The following is a 19120-nucleotide window of genomic DNA, read 5'->3' as shown; positions in this document are numbered from 1 at the left end:
TCTGCCTCAATTATCCATCTACAACACATCTCCTCCAGGAGGCTCCGCCAGCCCGCCCTGCACGGGAGCTTGCTGGGAAAGCTCATCATGGACAGCAACCTCTGCTCCTCAAAGAGCCATATGATGGCTGAATAAGCATGAGCTCCTGTGTGTGCACGTGTGCATGTGTGAGAGTGTGTATATGCATGTGTGTCTGAGTGTGAGCATGTGAATGTGTGCTGTATGTGTGCATAATGTGTGTGTGTGTGAATGTCTCAAGTGTGTGTGCACAGTGTGTATATGGGCATGTGTGCGCGCACGCATGTTGCCCTGTAAATGGGCCTGTTCTCTGCTGGTCTGAGCAAACCCTGCACTCAGCAGACAGGCCACACCCAGCAGGCGGAAGCTGCTTTCCCAGTGGAGAGTGAGAGGGCAGGAATCATCCAGGCTCTCCCCTCCCGCTCACCATGCCTCTGGCCCAAGATCAGCTAAGATGGCAGAAACAACCTTGGGACACTGAGGCAATCGCCCACCCTTTCACTTACGCAAACTCTAGCTTCTTAAGGTCCCGGATGGCAGGAAGATCCTTAGCTGCATCCTCTGAGGGGTTTCTCAGCCTACAGAGAAAGGACTTCGGTAAGTAGGTGTAGCCCTACCTGTGTGCCCCAGTGCCCGCATCCTGCCCCCAGGGTCTGCTTCCTCTGGAGCTGCTGTTGACCCTCCACTGAAAAGAACAATCTTTGTCTTTGAGTGCTGAAGAGATAGCTCAGTGATTAAGTTCATGTTGCTCTCGCAGAAAACTGGAGTTTGGCTCACAACTGCGTGCAACTCCAGCTCTTGGGGATCTCATGCCCTCTTTTGGCCTCCACAGGCAACACACACACACACACACACATACACACACACACACACACACACACACACACTTAAAAATAAAATACTTTTTAAAAGGACATCTTAGGGCCAGGGAGAATATCATGGACCTATTTTACCAGATATTTGAGAGGATGAGGCAGGAAAATTACAAATTGGAGGCCAGCTTCAACTACATATCCAATTCAAGGCCAGCCTGAGTGACTTAGTAAGACCCTGTCTCTAAATAAAAATGAAAAGGGCTAGGGCGTGGCTCAGTGTTAGGGGGCTCGCATAGCATATGCGAGGCGGGAGTGGGGCTGTGTTCCTGTGTCTGTGTCTGGCTCATGGAAGATTTGGAGCAGGCGCTTAGCATCACTTAGGTCTTAGACAATGCTGTGCTCTCCTCTCCCTTGTCCTCTGCACCTTGGTTCTGTAATGGTTGAAATGGTGCTGACACTGGGTCTGTGGCTGCCTGAGGGGCTGGGAGGCCCCTCCAGTTAGTAGACACAGAGGGACTCCTTGTTAACTCCCAGCAGGTGATGTCTCGTGGCTTCAGCTGTGAAGGGCCTGGTACAGGGTGTCAGGCTTAGAATGGGGCAAAAGGCAAAAATCCGGGTCCCTTCCCAGGTAGGATTCCAGCAGAGAGGAGCCTGGAGGGTCATAGCAAGAGTCGGGGCACTGGGAAGGAAACTCTATAGACAGGACAGGCATGTGACAGATGTAGCCCACCTGCACAGCCTGGACCTACCTCCGACCCCTTAACTCCTCACCTCTGGGTCTGCACAAGGCTGTCCAGGTCTTCCACATCCTTGGGAGCTTTGGCCTTAAAGGGCTCAATGGTGAATTTCCCCTCTGCCGCCTGGAGTAGCTGGCCTTCTCCTCGCTGCCGTAGGGACTCCCATAGCACCATTGTGTCACTTAAGGAGGCCCTGTAGAGGGAAAGCCTCAGACCCAGGCACAGTGCTCAGGCTAGATCACAGTGGGAGTGTGCCTCCATGAGGGACCCCCCCCCCCGCCTCCTCAGATCCTTTTCTCTCCTAGCTTGGGGTCCCCCCCTTCCATGACCACATGAGCCCTTATTGGCCTGCCTTTCTTGACAAGGCACACTGTTACTCTGGCTGCCAGGGAGCTCAGTGCACAATTCTGGGCACAATTGTGACAGAGTTTATAACTTGAGTAAAATCTATCTAGCAGGAACGTTTTTCTGGCGATTACCCCCAACGCGCTCAAGCAAACTGCAAAAATGTACTTGAATGAGCCAAATGGAAGCGTTTAACCCCCATCTGAGGGGTACGTGGAGTCCCTGCTGGCTGGGAAGCAACGCTGGACTCTGTCCAGAGTCACATTCGGGGAAGATTGCTCTGCTACCTGAATACGAAGAGCATTGGCAGGCATGTCACATGACAGAGGAGAGACTGGGGGCAGAGAGAATGGTGCACAGGCTGGTGACTGAAGGGTGACAACAGTCTGAACTCGGGCTAGGCTGAAATTGTAAATGTGTTCAGGGCCTGGCACGTGACAGGTATTCAGCCATTGGTTAGAAGAACGGCATGCTCCCTCACGGACTGCGTGGCTAGTGGCAACAGTTACGTCATCTTACAATTGGAGGGGACTGTTCTGTCCCACCTGATGCTGTACCTGTGGAACATGGGGGCTCCCAGAGCTACAGTCTTCACCTGCCCACACCTGAAACCTGTAACACAGCTGAGTCCCACGAGGCTCCCCAGTCCAGAGGTCTCAATGCCAGTCTGACGAAGGTCCAGGGAGAAGTCCTGGCTGGCCGTCTCTAAGGCCCTGCCCAGTACATGCACATCTGGGGGTGTGAGCCGGGTGCCCAGGAAGGAGAGGTGCCCAGGGAGTTGGTGTGCCACATGCTCCCAAATCCCAGGTTCCTGTGTCTCGTGGGCGCAGTGTAGCAGCTCCAGCAACCGCCCTGCCCGAAGTGTCCTCAGCTTCAGACGCTTCAGGTATCTGGTAAGAACCTTCCGTTTCCTGTCTGCCCCTGCAGCCACCGTGGGCTCCACCAGGGCACCCAGGCAGTGGGCACGAGGCTGAAAAACCAATCCAGTCAGGAAGCGTGGTACACCCTCCAGCCAATTGTCATAAGGTCTCTTCTTCCTTGGGGTCAAGGCCAGGTACTGCGGCAGCTCCTTGTCTTTGATTTCAGTGCACTGTGCCAGCCACATAGCACCCAGGAAGCATTGTAGCAGAAAACTGGAGAAGACCAGCTGGGCCTCTGTGGTCCCCAGGGTGGGCTGCACTAAGCCTTGGGTCACTGCCCAGGTTTTCACCTCCATTGATGAAAATTGGGTTTCTTGCAAGGTGCTTTGGTGTCTGCGGCCCAGCTCCCAGGCCAGCTTGGCCAGCTCAACTAAGGCTCCTGAAGGACTGTCCCGGGCTGCAGGGCCTAGCAAGCCAACATAGAGTCCTGTAAGTGTGCAAGGCAGCTTGGCCTCTGTGCCCCGTTCCAGGAGGGCCTTGGAGAGCTGGCACACGGCCTTACACAGAACAGGGCTATGACTGTGGGTGAGGAGAAAAGGCTGGCCCTCCAGGAGGCCCAGGGCCTTGTCTTGGTTCCCTGCTGTCCCTGAGTTCTCAAAGTATTGCCTCACATAAGTCAGAGCCTGTTTGGTAGAGAAGCTGGGTACCTCAAAGATGGCATCTGCCTTGCTCAAGCTCTGAGCCAGTCGGCCCCGGGGCCGGGCTGTGAGAAGCAGGGTACAGCCACGCAGCAGTTTCCGCTGGAAAAGCCCAGCTAACAGTCCTCGGAGGGAGCAGGGCTCTGGGGACAGAGGTCCATAGGGTCCATGCAAGAGGCCTTCTTGGGCCTCTAGCTCCTCAAAAGCATCTAGAATGAGCAAGACACGGTCTGGCTGCCTCACAATGTGACCAAAGACCTCATCATCCATGGCCAATGGCTGAAGGCTTGGGGGACAGAGCAAGTCCCGCAGCTGGTAGGTGTCCCCCGGACGATCCAAGCAATGACAGGGAACGTGGAAAACAAAGTCATATTGTGGCAACTGGCCACAGGCCCAGGCATGGCTCACTGTCCGGGCCCAGTGGCTCTTGCCCTGGCCGGCCTTTCCCAGCACAGCAACCACCTTTGTCTCTCGCTGTCGTCTATAGTCACTGACAACCTGAAGCACCTCCGCCAGACCGCCATGGGCTAGCTGGCGCTCTGTCCAGTCTGGAGTGGCCAGCTCCCTTTCCTGACTCTTATTGCTGCCTCTTTCCAACCTGGCCCGCACCAGCTCCATGGCTATTCAGGGGACCACTCGGGCTCTCCGGCAACGCCTGGTACTTGTCCCGCAGGGAATGCTGGAACTGCTCCACAGACTCTACAAAAGCCAGGGTAAGGCAGAATGTGTTAGCAGAGTGGGGATGGGGAAGGTAAGAGTGGCCAGAGCTGCCCTCACCACCAGTTTTGCCATGCTCGCTGTTTCCAGCCACCAGCTCACTCGTTTGTCCACACCTTCCTGCTCTCCCAGAAAGGGGATGTATATTGCCTGGGGATGTAACCCCAGGGCACATGATCTGCCACCAAGCTGCTCCAAGCCCCTTTGTAGTAACCCTTCAGTTACTCACTAGGCTGGGCCTCTCATCCCTGTGGGGTTTGGGAGGGGGAGTTGATTATTGTGGATTCAACATGTTAAATGAAATGTACCAGGCTCAGATAGACATATAGCACATTTCCTCTCACAGACACACACACACACACACACACACACACACACACACACACACAAAGAGAGAGAGAGATAAACAGACAGAGACAGACAGACTGAGACAGAGAGAGAGAGACAGACAGACAGACAGAGAGACACAGAGAGAGAATAAATAAATAAATAAATAAACAAACAAACAAATAAAATTTGTTTAAATTCTTTAAAAAGATAGTGGAGGCGGTGGGGTTGTAGCTATTGATAGAGTGAAGCCCTAGGTTTCATAACCAGGACTGTGGTGTGCTTGCCTGTAATATCATGACTTGGGAGGTAGAGGCAGGAAAATCAGAAGCTCAAAGTTTTCCTCAGCGACAAAGCAAGTTGGAAAGAAAGAAAACAGAAGGAAGGAATGGAGGGAAGGAGGAAGGAAGGAAGGAAGGAAGGAAGGAAGGAAGAAAGGAAGATGAAAGTAGTGGGCATGGTGTTGCACACCTATAATATTAGTACTCAAGAGGTTGAGACAATAGGGATGTAAGTTCAAGGCCAACCTGAGTTACAGACTCAGTGCAAGGGTGTGAACTACATAGTAAGACTCTGTCTCAAAAAAAAAAAAAAAGGTTGAGACTTGGGAGCCTACATGTCTGAATTCAAATTTTGGGCCCACCATTTGTGTACCCATTAACACTTGTCTACCCTGCTATGAGTCAGGCCTGTTCATCTGTGAGATGGCGGTGACAATGGGACTGGGGAGGCTGTAATGCAAAGCCTGGGAAAGCACTCTGAAGGAGCATCCAGTGGCTTGGCTATCCTCTTACTTCCCCGACATCCTCCCTTCTACGCTGCCACATTTAATTCCTTTCATCCACTCACTCGCTCTCCCTCACAAATGCAAGGTCATTTCCCACAGGTGACTCCCAGGGATAGGGACTTATGGCCTTGTATTACTGCTTGAATGGCAGACCAGGTGTGGCAACACTGGGAGATCACCAGGGTGATGAATGAAGGAGGGAGCAAGTGAGGCAACAGACGAGGGGCTGACTAAGCGGTGCATGATCGGAGTGAAGTGCTCCAGGACAAGAGAGGACCCTACTGTCACTCACCTGGCCATTTTGGAAGCTTGTTGGAAGACTCAGGACTGACTTGGCATGGGGAGGGGGATATTGTGTCCTCTGTGGGAGAAGGAAACATCAGGTTAGAGTCTGGGGAGTCCCCACGGACTCCTCTCAGTGGTAGGGGCATCCAGTTGGCAGAACTACATGCCCGAGCCTCCAAGACCAGGTTAGAAGGAGGTGGCACAAGACTTTATCTGACATTTCCATTTTAGGCAGGTGTATTTTCAAAAACGGGTTTTAAACCAATGCTTTAAAGGGTGTGGTAAGCCAGGCATTGTCGTCCCTGTAATCCCAGCTTTCAGTGGGCTAGGTCGGAGAATTTCTGCAAAGTTTAGAGTTAATCTAATAGGCATGTATCGTCAAGTTGCAGCAGAATTTAAAGCATGCCATGCAAATAAAGCCTGGCCTTCCAGCTTCCGAAGGCCCAGTCACGCTGGAGCTGTTTTCATACCCTAAGGATCAACAGGAGCTTGTGGCTCCGCTTGACAGACAGACATGTTCCAGCTGTCACCCGGTCCTTGGTTACACTCCCGGCTTCACTAGTCTTCACATGCCCTCCCTTATGACCAGTCACTCATGAACATGGCTTGCCCATCTCCCCTGGCAGCTCTAACTGTCTGGGAAATATTCTTCCCGAAGCCCTCCTTCCTGTTTCTGATGCCTCTTTCAGGGCCCCAGTCCTCACCTGTCTCATTTACTCGGGAGGTCAGCGCAGGTTCGGGCATGCTGGGCAGGTCAGCTGCAGATGGCGCGAAGGGGCTGGTGGAGCCTGGTCGGTCCGGGGATTTGGGAAGGCTGGGGACGGTGGGGCTGCTTGAAGGGAGGACTTGGTTGGCCTGGGGCATCTCACCTACACCGAAGGTAAGGAGGAGTGAAAGAACATTAGAGGCTCATCCAGGAATGCACAGGGATCATCTCCACATCAGTCAAACTGTAGAGTGTGAACTGATGGGGTCAGCTCCACATCCATCAAACTATAGAGTGTGAACTGATGGGGTCATCTCCACATCCATCAAACTATAGAGTGTGAACTGATGGGGTCATCTCCACATCAGTCAAACTGTAGAGTGTGAACTGATGGGGTCATCTCCACATCCATCAAACTATAGAGTGTGAACTGATGGGGTCATCTCCACATCCATCAAACTATAGAGTGTGAACTGATGGGGTCATCTCCACATCCATCAAACTATAGAGTGTGAACTGATGGGGTCATCTCCACATCCATCAAACTGTAGAGTGTGAACTGATGGGGTCATCTCTACATCCATCAAACTGTAGAGTGTGAACTGATGGGGTCATCTCCACATCCATCAAACTATAGAGTGTGAACTGATGGGGTCATCTCCACATCCATCAAACTGTAGAGTGTGAACTGATGGGGTCATCTCCACGGCAATCAAACTATAGAGTGTGAACTGATCCTCTGGGAGGGGGCACTGCATATGTGTTAAATGCTGACAGACTACTTAGAATTTCTGTGCCTCTGGAGAGCTGGAAGGCTGTAGGTCCAGAGCCAAATTATCTTGGGGTATCTTTAGTATCCAAGCCCATAGACACTAATGGCCCACCTATGTGTTTAAGCTACCATCCCTAAGACTTCCCATAAAAATCCTTTTTGGAATGTACCAGGAGATGTTATTTCCACCAACCCAAACGCTAAGAATGACATCAGATAGCATCTGGGGGTTCTAGCGGAGGCACCCCACTTTGCTGTAATCTCCCTCAGGTTTCTACTGATGTATTTGAAAGATGTCCTGACTTACAACTCTCTCTGTTCTGTTACTATAAAAAGCTCACTTGGCTGTTTCCATGTTGGAAGGCAGCATTTGGGGCACCCTGAATCTGTATCCCCAGACATGCTTACTCATATCTGGCTTCAGAATAAATGATCTCTGATTGCTCTTGAGCTTGATGAGTTTGGAGAGAGGGAACTTCCCAGTGAAGGCCTTCAGGGTGAAACTGGAGAGAGACCTCCGCGCCACATCCAGCTCCCGGCTGTGAAGTGGGCACAGTGAGTTCGTAGGGCACTCGGAGCAGAGGGCTCCCGGCATTCCCACAGTGCGCTCAGCGCCCAGTCTCCTACGTGTTACAAGCTGCTCCCTTGTTTCTGAGACACCCTTGTCTTACACAGAAAAAAACTGCCATGCAACCCTAAAAGGAGGTTATGGCCTTGGATGGAAGCAGCCCCCCACCTCATCCTTAGAGCCCAGACATGCCTTCCAGAGCTTATTGGCAGCCTCTCAGTATGATGGATCAACAGGGACCATTTAACTGATCAGAGAACAAGGCAACTTAGAGAGCTGTGCAAGGATGCACACCAAACTGTTCACACCAAAAAGAGGTAAGGAGGCGTTCCGTTAATGCTTGATTCTCCTGTTGTTTGGGCTTAATAACTGGTATTACTGATGTCAGAGTTTAAAAATAAAGCTGAGGGTTTTGTCTATTTGCTTTTGGAGTTTGGCGGGAAGGGGCTGGAGAGATAGCACAGTGGCTAAGTGCATGCACTACTTTTCCAGCAGGCCCAAGCTTGGCCCCCAGGATCCGTGTCAGGCTACTCACAACAGCCTGTATGTAACTCCAACTCCAGAGAGATCTGTCACCTCTGGCTTCTTAAAGCATTGCAGCCACGCACTCTGATGTGTGTGTACACATACACAATTAAGATAAAATAAATTGGGCCAGGCGTGGTGGCACACACCTTTAATCCCAGCACTCGGGAGGCAGAGGCAGGCGGATCGCTGTGAGTTTGAGGCCAGCCTGGTCTACAAAGCGAGTCCAGGATAGTCAAGGCTACACAGAGAAACCCTGTCTCAAAAAAAACTAATAATAATAATAATAATAATAATAATAATAATAATAATAATAGTAATTATTATTATTATTATTATTATTATTCTTTTAAAAGTTTTTTTTTCAAGGAAAAAACTAAGAGGAAAGGAAATGGCAACACACAGAAGGCTGCGGGAGTGGTCACATGTGCAGACCACCTTAGAGGCGCCCTTGTGCTTTGATTTCTTGAGGGAAATGAAGATAGAGAAAGGCATTTGTTGAGGGAGGATCTATGAATAGGTATCGTGTCAGAATTGCCGAATGCCTGCCGTGGTAGAGAACACGGTGAGGGGCGAGGGAGAAGCAGTCAGCTCGATGCTGGGCTCGCACACTCACCGTGGTAGATGAGGACACTGGAGAGCCCTGTGCCAGCCCCTGAGATTTGCCAGAGCCCCTGAGGTACAGTGGTGAGGATCTGGATGTGCCCAGCGGGGAGCTCCAAACAGTTCAGTGAGGACCTGGAGGCGGGCACTGCAGGAGACAGAGGCAGTGACGAGGGGGACCATGCACAGGCCACCTTTGTACTTCTGTTTAGTGCTGTGGGGTGAAAGACTGACTTCCTCTCAGGGGGCTCTCAGTTCTCCAGAAGCAGCAGCTGAGCCTGTCCTGCCCATGGCGGTATCTCTAGCGCCTAGCTAGGCAAGAAGGGGTGGAAAATGGACAAGGCTGGCTGTAGAATTCCCCCCAGTAGGATGCTTCCTCCTGAGCCAGGCATGCTGTCTAGCAGGGTGTGAGTGGGAAGGGACCTTGAGGGTGACCCCGACGGGAGAGGAAATTCCTGCTTCAGCAGGCCCCTGCCTGGTGCCAATTCCTAAACCACCTGTCAGAAGGGAGGAGGTGCGTCTTCTCCAGGTGGTCAACATACCAGACATCTGAGCCGCTCCCTCTAGGTATATTTGGCTGGGCACTGGCTCTTGATTGGACAGAGCGGGTGGTGGGTAGGGCACGGTGGAGAGGCTTGCTGGCCCCATCAGGAAGCTGCCAGTCAGCATAGGCACCCTAGAGGACTCAGCTGTGGGGGAGGGGTGGGTTAGAGGCTGCATGGGCACTTGGGGTGGGGCAGGCCTCCCAGGAGAGCAGGGGTCTCTCTCGTAGCAGTTAGGGGAATCACCCAAGTAGCTGGGTTAGTTAGCAGCTGATCCATGCCAACAGTGCTCAGCCTTTCCTTGTGACTGGGACCAGGGGCCTCCCTAGGAACCCCACAGAAAGAATTAGGGTCAGACTGGAGAAACCTCTGCCTGGGCTCATAGCTCCAGCCCTCCCCACCTTCCCCAGCATGCCACTTGGGAGACTCAGTGCCTCCCTCTGCCTTCAGGGTCTGCCCAAAGAAGGGCGGGAGCTGCACCATGTGCTCCCATGGATGGTGAGTAGGGCACCATTCTCCTCTGCTGAATGGCAGAGCTGGGAGATGGGCTACATTCTGTCTCCCTGATCAGGCTGCGGGTTCCCTAAGGACTGGGGCTACCTCTCCATCATCTTGGGGGATTGATTCATGGAGGCTGCTAGGGGAGAGGTTTTTGGAGAAAAATGGGGGGGAAATGCCCCCACAGTGCAGGCTGAGGAATCTTCATCTTACTTTGTACCTCACCCATGCCCTCATGACTGTGTGATTGGCAGCAGGTAACTTCGGCCCTCTAAACTATCTCCTTCCTTCCTTCCTTCCTTCCTTCCTTCCTTCCTTCCTTCCTTCCCTTCCCTTCCTTCTTCCTCCTTCCCTCCTCCCTTGCTCCTTTGGTCTCTCCCTTTGTCTTTTCCTTCCATTCCCTCTTCTCTCTTTCTTCCCTCCCTTCCTCCCCTGCCCCCATCTTTCCTTCTTCCTCCATGATCTAGAATTCAACAAGGGCCTTGTTTACAATAGTCGCACACTACCTCTGAACTTCTCCCACCCCACTCCCTAGTGTTCAGCGCTGGCTTATGCTGCATTTGAGGGGGCCTGGGCTCCTCCAGATGGGACCCTCTGGACCACCTGCCCATCTTACCTAGCTTTCTTTGCTTTGAGTCCACAGCGTGCTCTTCTGGTAAGCCTGCAGAGAGAAACCTGAGATCAGCGGGCCTGGGTTGGGATGTCCCCAGCCATGGAGATTTCTTGGGTGCCCACAGGCTACGTGCTCTTGCCTGAGGAATTGAGAAACTGTGTCCCACTTTCTCCCTAGTCCTCAGGGTACTGGCCAGTTCACGTGCTTGAGCCCAATTCTCAGCTATAAGCATCTTGGCAGGTAGGTAAAAGTAGGGGAGAGGCGGAGCCACGGAACCACAGATCAGATGAGGTTAGAGCTACAAAACCACTGGGGCAACAGCTCTAGGCTCTGCCTGGGTTGCCCCGTAGCCTGCTGGAGAGCCTTAATACTTCCTCTATGGATCGTATACCCCTGCATGAGCATGTTCACTTGCAGACAACAGTGGAAAGCAGAAAATGTCTTGACAGATCAGTGGTGAAACCATGTCCCTCAGCAAGAGTCGCACAGAGCCAACCATGGGGCAGCCACCCAAGGATGCAGCTTAGGCCAGATGTGAAAGAGTCAGGATGCCGGAGGGCATGTTGCAGAGGGAATCACAGGCTGTGCTTCACTGGAAAGGCACCAAAGGAGATGGGTAGATGGACCAAGGAGTCTACCACTGGGTAGAGCAGCTCAAGGCAACTAGATCCTGACAGTAACTGTGGAATCCAAGCAAAGAGATGTTCTCACAGAGAGACTCTTGCCTTAGCTCAGTGAGGAGGGAGGGAGGGAGGTGGGGTGTAAGGAAGGAAAGAAGAGAGGGAAGAAGGGAAGAGGGGGAGAAAGGAAATGGGAGGAAAGAGAAAAGAGAGGCTGGTGAGATGGCTCAGTGGGTAACATACTTGCGATGCAAGCCTGGACACCCAAGTTCAACCCACAGGAACACATAAAGGAAGAAGGAGAGAGCTGAGCCCTGAAAGCCGTCTGACATTGACGTGCTCATCACAGCATGTGCAAGCCCATACACACATAGTGAGAAAGAAAGAAATTTGCGAAAAGGAAGGGAAGAAAAGAAAGAGGAGGAAGAGGAGAAGAAAGAGGGGCAATTCTGGAGACAACCCCTTGTGTTCTCCAGCAGTAATCTGGAAACGCTCCCCCAGACTTGATAAGGGCAGAGGCAAAAGATGAAATAGTGTGTGCATATGTATGTGCATATTTGTATGTATGTACATGTGTTTGTGTGTATATACATATGCACACATGTATATATATTGTGTCTCTGTGAAAGCTTATGCTCATATTATGTTGATGTGTGTGGTGTGTGTGTACATGTGTATGTGGTGTGTGTGGGCATGTGTGTGTGCGTGAGTGTGTATGTGTGTGTATGTGTGTGTGTGTTGGACAAGGGAGTGTTCTGACAAGGCCCAAAGGGAGTGGTAGACACAAACTGCCTCCAGAATGAGATGCTGAGGCCAGGAACAGGAGTGGAGGCAAACTGCCTCTGACCATTCTCAGCATGTTAGCTGTTTATAGTACATACCCGAGTCCCATGTCCACCAGGAAATAAATAAATATGAGGCACCTGGGGTGCAGTTCAATTAGAGTGTTTACCTGGCATGCAAAAGGTCTGGGTTTCATCCCCAGCAAAACACACACACACACACACACACACACACACACACACACACATGCACAAACACATGCGCACGTGCACATACACATACACGCACCCACACACATACCACAAGAAAAAAATAAGCATACAGGGACCGGAGAGATGGCTCAGTGGTTAAGAGCACTGTCTGCTCTCCCACAAGACCTGAGTTTGATTCCCAGAACCCACATGGTGGCTCAGAACAATCTGTGACTCTAGTCTTTGGGAATCTGATGGCCTCTCCTGACCTCTGCAGGCACCAAACACACATGTGGTACAGAGACATGCATTCAGGCAAAACACCCATACACATAAAATAAATACATTAAAAAAAAGAAATAAGCATAAATAAGACAGTGGCTTATGTGGATGTGTGGTCAGGGAGGACTTCCTGGGCGAGGTGAGCTACAGGCTTTGAAGGACCCAACTATAGGAAGAGTGAGAGGAAGGTTCTCCTGGAGGAGGTGACAGTGGGGCACGCTGAGCCAGAAGAGAAGCAAGGATAGGCCTCACAGAATTCATCCTAGGACAGCTGGAGGGTCAGCACAGGAAATCACAATGGCCACCAGGCGAGGACAGACTAAGGAGGCGGGAGACTCAGAGAGGCGTAGATACCTAGCCAACGTAACACAGCCCATAAACAGTAGGCCCAGGATTCCAGCCCAGCCCTGAATGAGGCCTGACTCATTGCTTAGCAAGATCTCTCTCAGAGACCCAAAGGGAAGCAGGACTTGGTCACTGAGGGACAGGAATCAAAGCACCCCACATAGACCCTACAGGGGGACGGACATTTGCTCTAGAGCTCTCTGTTTCCTCCCTAAGGAGCTTGGGCATGTGATGGGGAGGGCAGGTGGGACTTAATGAAAGCAGCTGGGACCCCAGCAGGTTGTGGACAGTGGTAAGGAAGGGCCAGGTTTGGGTCCAGGAGGGGCTCACTCACGTCTCTTCTGAGGCCTCTGTCCTGCTTCTACAGGGACCTCTATGTTCTCACCGAAGCCTTCCTCTGCTCCAATGTACTCTACTTTGGAGAAACACCAGAGACCCACATCACAATCACAGAGCCCCCACAGCATCCCACCCCGTAAAGCCTCTACTGCCCCTGCCGTGAGGAGGTTAGGCGCTTATTTAGGTCAGGAAGGAATTGACGCTGAGCCAAGATCAGCTTCCTCAAACTTACTAAAGAGGTCCTTGCTGAGGCCCTCCAGCTGGGTGTCCTGGAACACGTACCGATCCAGTTCCGCTGCCAAGTGAGGAAGCACACAGTCAGTCAAGAGGGTTTAGGAGGAGGGTGTGGTGGCGCACGCCTTTAATCTCAGCACTCAGGAGGCAGAGGCAGGCAGATCTCTGAGTTAGAGGCCAGCCTGGTCTATAGAGTAAGTTCCAGGACAAACCAGGGTTACACAGAGAAACCCTGTCTTCAACACAACATCAACAAATCCCCAAAACAAACAAACAAAGATAAAAAGGGCTTCTAGAAGTCCTACTGTGTGTCAAGCCTCAGGCCATGTACCTAGAAGCTGCAATTCTCTGGGCCTGGTCCACAGTGGAGTCTCTATAAATGTTGCTGAGTATAAGCTGAGTGAGTGAACAAATGTTGCCTTTCGTGTGCTTTTTCTCTCATTAAACAAGGAAAGCATGTGCCCATGGAGACATGTCTACCATCATAAAGCAGCGCAAAGCAGGGCTTGCATCGGGGTTGAGCTCAAATTCTGTCTTTATTCTTCACAGCTCCATTTGCTGGGCAAGATTGAGCTGGTTATTGAATGTTTCTGGTTCCTGTTTCCTCATCTGAATGAAGAGAACAAATAGTGGATACTATCCAGAGCTGGACTGTAACGGTTGGAAGTATGTTTAAAGCAGTTGACACAGTAGCCCGTAGACACCCGTGTAGTAGTAAGTGACTTGGAGCTAGTGGGAAGACATTAGCATGGCCTGGAACCCTCTATGTATGAGTGTGTGTGTGTGTGTGTGTGTGTGTGTGTGTGTGTGTGTGTGCACGTATGTGTAAGTGTGGGTATGTGTGAGTGTGCGTGTATATGTGAGTGTGTGCATGTATGTGTGTGTGTGCCTGCATGTGTAAGTGAGTGTATGTGTGAGGGTGTGTGTGTGTGTGTGTGTGTAAGTGTGGGTATGTGTGAGTGTGCGTGTATATGTGAGTGTGTGCATGTATGTGTGTGTGTGCCTGCATGTGTAAGTGAGTGTATGTGTGAGGGTGTGTGTGTGTGTGTGTGTGTGTGTGTGTGTGTGTGCACGTATGTGTAAGTGTGGGTATGTGTAAGTGTGCATGTATATGTGAGTGTGTGCATGTATGTGTGTGTGTGCCTGCATGTGTAAGTGAGTGTATGTGTGAGGGTGTGTGTACATGAATGTGTAAGTATGTGTATGTGTGAGTGCGCACACTCATATGCACAAGTGACATGAATGTGTGTAGAGGTCAGAGAGCAAGTGACAGAAGTCAGTTCTCTCCTTCCACTACCTGAGTCCTGGGGCTTAAATTCAGGTCATCAGGCTTGGTTGCAAGGGCTACCTCGATGGCCCTGAATTGTGTTTGAAGGCTGGACCAGCCTTAGCAAACTGCTCGGTCTCAGGCCCTCCTTTCTCATGCTTAAGTCAGGACTTGGGAGTGTGGAAGCCTTGGCAGCAGATTTCAGATGCCACCTGACTCATCCTTGAGGCTGCTTCGCCTCTCTCAACCTCAATCTCCTCATCTGCAATCAGAAGATTCTCACATCGCAGCCTTCATTGGTTGCCCCAAGGCTTCAGTGTGATCTTACAAGGGTGGCAGGGAAACCACTGCCGGAGTCAGCCACTGCAATGCCAGCTCGCTGGCTTAGGTGCTGGGGAAGGGTGTGTGGTGCAGTGACGGCTTTGTGGGAAAGAGGGGCAGAAAAGAATGTGGAACCGGAAGTGTAGAGCTGGGGGGTGGTATGTGCCTGTGACCCTGCACTTGGAAGGCTGAGGCCGGAGGACTGCCATGACTTTGAGACTGGCCTGGGATACAGTGCAGGCCAGCCTGGGCTACAAAAGCCTCTTGTCTCAAAAAAACAAAATATAAAACAAACCTAGCAATCAAAAAGCAGAAAGAAAAGGAAAGAAAGGAAGGGGAGTGCCGTAAAGAGACATGTTTGCTGGGTAGTCATCAGAGAAGGGGCCTGCATCCCTGAGTCTCCTCCTCCTCCCTTCCTCCCAAAATGCCCTCTCTGTTGTCCCTAGCTGCAGCTTTTGGTGGGAGGGACTTTTTGTTGCTCTAGGTGACCTAGTGAGCCCTTTCCCTGCCCCCCCCCACCTCCTTACCGATGTTGGCATAGGTCTCCCTGGTCTCTTCATCCCCTTCCATGTCCTGCAACAGCTTGCTGAGCTGGTCGCAGTTGATGGTGTCTGTGTCTGGCTCTGCAGTGGAAAAGAAAGCCCCTAGGAGGAAGCCAATCTGGGAGGACGGGTGATGGGGGAAAGGGGGGGGGCGGAGGAGGGGAACAGCCAGCACAATTAGCAAGGACCAGGAGCTGTCCATGGTTCTGACAAGCAGCCAGAGCCTTTCTTCAGTTTGCTGTAGGGAGCCAGCAGAAGGACCCAGAAGGCCAGGAGAGGCCAGGGAACGTGGCCCACCTGAGCTGAGCTCGATCTCCGTCTCCCCCGCCAGGTCCATATGGTCATAGAGGTGGTAGAGGTGTAGGGGGTCAGCATCACTGTTAAGGAGCTCCAGGTAGCTGCCCTCCAGAGACCCCAGTTCCATGGTGGCGCACAGATTATGGCCTGGGAGGAGAGACACACTCAGATATCTCATTGGATGGTAGGAAAAGGCAGAGAAGGAACATCCACTGCTGTTAAGGGCTGGGTGTGGGAGGAGCCACAGGAGATGAAGAAAGGGGCTCCAGACACCAGAGAGGAGTTTGAGCCCCATCTGTAAGGCTATAGGGAAGTGACATAGGAGGGGAATGCTCCCTTGGAACCTTGAAAGGCCAACGGTGGCTCTGTACCAAGAGACTGTCACATGAAAGCGAGCAGACAAAAACAAAAACAAAAACAAAAAACAAAACAAAAAAACAAAGCAAAAAAACACCTCAATATGTCAGTGAAACATCAGAGCCGGGACTCTTCACTCAGGTCTTGGCTTAGGATTTCCTGTCACCTCCAGGCCGTGCCTCCTACGTTTCTGCTTGCTTAGGAATCGCTTCAAAGGTCTCCCAAATAGACCTTCTTCTCTGCCAGCAGTTCCAAACGGGACGGGAGGCAGAGATGACCTTGCTCGCCCCCCCCTCCGAGTGTGAGGGGTCCCCTTTAACTGCCCCAGCCCATGGCAGGAGGTCCACACCAAAGTGCCATCCATTCAGCTTCCCCACCCTGTAGCCATGCCTATGAGGGACTTTCCAGATTGTATTGATTAAGATGGGAAGACACATCCTAACTGTGAGAGCAGCACTCCACAGGCTGGGAGTTCAGGACTGGTTCGAAAGAAGAAAGCAAACCGGGCACTGGCATTCATCTCTCTCTGCTTCCTGGGTGCGGATGCAGGGTGGCCAGCTGCCTCTCGCTCCGGCCGCCATGCCTTCCCTACACAAAGGACCGTATTTCCAAACTGTGAGCCAAAACCAATGCTTCCTTAATGCTTCGTCAGGAATTTTGTCACCGCAGTGAGATGAGTGACTAATACAGTGGCCCGCCCCGAGTCTGCCTGGGCTCTCCCCACACATGGGAATGGCGAATAGCTAGAACTTGCAGATGTTCCGAGTTCTTGGAATTGGATGAAGAACTTCACACATGTCTCCCCTCAGGTTTCCCACACATCTTCACTAATTATGTTCCTATCTGAGATGAAGACCCAGATTAGGGTAATGGGTGGCAGGCCACATCCTCTGCTGCCACCACTTTAGAAGGGAAGATGTGGGTAACAAGAATGTTTCCTCTTCTGAAGAAAAGTCTGGCCACACGGGGTGGGTGATGGTGGGCGGGCAGTGTTTTTAGAAGGCCTTCTGCAAACTGCTCTTCCCCGAGGCTTCCACACCCACCCTAGGACACATCCCTGGTGCTATTCGCCATGAGTGCTTTGGGGACATTTCTGTCCCCACTGCACACCACAGTGGAGGGTTTGGGTTTTTGTGGAGTTTGTTTTTGTTCGCTTGGGCTAATGATCATGCTGTGAGCTGAGGCACTCAATGAATTCAAGATTTAGAGGTTCCCAAAATGTCCACAAAATGACAGCCTAAAGGTCAAGGGAAGGTGGTTGCTGCCTTGCTTCTATGTGCATGTGTTTGTGTCTGTGCATGTGAGCAAAGTTGCCCACCAATGTCGGAGAAGTTGCTGTAACCCCTGAGCTGGGGTTACAGGCAGCTGTGAGCAGCCTAATGTGGGTGCCAGAAGTGAGCTCTGGCTGGTCCTCTGGTGGAACAGCAAGCCCTATCAACACCCGGGACACCTCTCCAGCCCCACTATAATGTTTTAAATGAACAATCCTCTGTTTTTGCCATCCTGTAAGCTGTCTAAGATGGGAGTAGGGCGGAGGTGGGGGCAGGGTCCTGGTCCAAGGGCTCATGGATGAAGATGATGACTTAGGACTGGGCAGGAGGAGGCAAATGACATAGATAAAGGAGGAAGTGGCTTTCAGGCCTTACGTCTCCTCAGAGCAGGCAGCTCAGGGACAGGACACGGAGGAGGCTGGCAGAAACTTCTAGTCTCGGTCAAGACTTTCACTTCCTTCAGGGGCTTCAGGTGATCACAAGAGACAGAAGCAATATTGAGAAGTCTCTCATGCATGCGGGCAGTGGGGGTGGGGGTGGAGGGATGGGGTTGAGGGGTGGGGGTTGGGAGGGTGGGGAGTGTAGCTCAGTGGTAGTGATCTTGCCTCACATATGAGAGATCTCGGGTTCCATTCCCAGTGTGCGTGCATACACACACACACACACACACACACACACACCACACAAAAGATAGTGCTGTGGGACCTTACAGTCTGGAATACAGTGGGAAGTCTAGGCATTTCTTTTGAAAGCAGGGGGATAAGAAGACCCGTGTATGAGAAGTTTCACTTGAGGAGCATCTGAAAATACTGCTTTTGTTTGGTTCCAGGTTGGCACTGCGAATGGTGGGTTGACGTGTGGCTTCAAACCTGGGGCTTGGGGTGGGTCCTTGGTTTTGTTTTCCAACCTGATGTGTGTACTCTAGTGTGCGTGTATACGCGTATGTGCATGTAACCATCACAATGTTTCTATACAGAGCATATCATCTATTATTGCCAATAGCCCCAGTTGTTGACTGTCCTCTGCTGCCTAGTACTTCTCAAACCAGGCTCTTCAGCTCCTGGTCTGCACCTCTTGCCTTGAAGGCTGTCTGAGGCCCTTCTGGCTTGGCCCACTGCAGAAGAAGGCTCAAGCCAGAGAGTCACTGGGACAGAGGCAGTAGGAGCAAGATGCTTGAAGCTGGGAGGAGCCTGGCCTGAGGACCACAACTGCCCTGAGCCACAGGGGATGGCACAGGGAACACAAGGGCTGCAACTGCGTGCTGCTAGAATCTCCCTCCCAGCTCATTAGGGAAAGGTGAGTAAGGGATCTGAGATGCTTTTGTCTTGCAGTTGTCTTCAGCCTGTTGCCAAGCTTGCTCTCCGTGTCTCAGCACCCTCAACCATCTTGGCATTTCTGTCCCAGCTCCCTAGCTCCTCTGGGCTCAGAGAAGCCAGCTAGTCTATGGTAAGACACAGTTATTAGAAAGACTGGAAATAGATTTAGTCTTGGTCCCCTGGCAGCAAGCCACAGGGCTTTTCCACTATGGAAGTGGGGCAGAGGAAGCAGGGGTAGTTGAGCCAGGGGACAGCTGAGGTCACATGAGTCCAGTGGAAAGATCAATACAAGAGTCATGGGCCTTGAGATCCAAGCCCTGCTCTGCTCTGGCAGGGTGTGTGACTCTGGGAAAGCCCCTTCCCGTCTCCAGTTCCCAGGGCTGCCGTCTGTTAAATAAGAGGGTGGTAGCAGATCAGTGGCTTCAGGTGACATTTCACAAGGATTCCAGATCCTTTATCACATGAGAAGAAGTTTCTGGCTGAAAGGGCATTGAGGAGCCCAGAACCTCTTTTTCTCTAAGAGGGGCTTCACAGAGCAG

At 51.8% G+C, this 19120-nt stretch overlaps 1 protein-coding gene across 1 annotated transcript in view; it reads right to left on the bottom strand.

The window, feature by feature from the left end:
* CIITA (class II major histocompatibility complex transactivator) overlaps positions 1-19120 on the bottom strand; it is a 48706-nt gene that overhangs the window by 11277 nt on the left and 18309 nt on the right. The window contains 13 exon segments of the mRNA XM_084763429.1: positions 525-596; positions 1605-1763; positions 2521-4097; positions 4099-4172; positions 5597-5665; positions 6294-6458; positions 8777-8911; positions 9306-9452; positions 10420-10464; positions 12972-13049; positions 13209-13271; positions 15326-15421; positions 15638-15784. Coding sequence (XP_084619555.1) covers positions 525-596; positions 1605-1763; positions 2521-4097; positions 4099-4172; positions 5597-5665; positions 6294-6458; positions 8777-8911; positions 9306-9452; positions 10420-10464; positions 12972-13049; positions 13209-13271; positions 15326-15421; positions 15638-15784 — 2827 coding nt within the window.

This window comes from Acomys minous (genome assembly GCF_964271855.1).
Source record: "Acomys minous genome assembly, chromosome: 16".
NCBI lineage: Eukaryota > Metazoa > Chordata > Mammalia > Rodentia > Muridae > Acomys > Acomys minous.
Note: the sequence above shows the minus strand (reverse complement) of the source record. Positions and strands in the feature narration are given on the sequence as shown.